General features: G+C 72.9%; 1 protein-coding gene across 1 annotated transcript in view; it reads right to left on the bottom strand.

Moving 5' to 3' along the window:
- The window catches only part of EMIHUDRAFT_455058 (hypothetical protein), a gene marked incomplete at its 5' end in the record, with an annotated part of 961 nt that extends 634 nt beyond the window's left edge, over window positions 1-327 (bottom strand). The window contains one exon of the mRNA XM_005788892.1: window positions 139-327. Within this exon, the coding sequence (XP_005788949.1) occupies window positions 139-327 (189 nt within the window). The remainder of the gene's footprint in view (window positions 1-138) is intronic.
- Window positions 328-354: the final 27 nt, after the last annotated feature.

The raw sequence follows: 354 nt of genomic DNA, 5'->3' as shown, positions 1-354 counted from the left end.
AACCCCGGAATCCCCTTCGCTGCAAGGTGCGGGGGGGCTGGAGTGAGAGAGAGAGAGAGCGAGAGGATTGTGCCTTCATGTGAGGGAACAGCGTCTAAGGTGCTCTCTGGCCTGCGCCGCCGCCGCCGCCTCGGAGACTTGCGGGGGCGCCTCGCCGCCGCCACGGCCCATGCCGCCCATGAGCGCGTTGCCGATCATCGAGCCCGCCACCGAGCCCGCGGCCGACGAGGCGAACGTGCCCATCAGGCCCGGCCCACCCGACTGCGCCGGAGGCATGGCGGGCGCGGCTTGCGCCGGTGGCATGTCCGGCTGATTGGGCGGCGGCATGGGGGGCGTCGGCTTGGCCGCCGCGCT

Source organism: Emiliania huxleyi (assembly GCF_000372725.1).
Source record: "Emiliania huxleyi CCMP1516 chromosome Unknown EMIHUscaffold_131, whole genome shotgun sequence".
In the NCBI taxonomy this organism is placed as follows: Eukaryota; Haptophyta; order Isochrysidales; family Noelaerhabdaceae; genus Emiliania; species Emiliania huxleyi.
The sequence above is the reverse complement of the archived record's forward strand: the minus strand, read 5'-3'. Positions and strand labels throughout refer to the sequence as shown.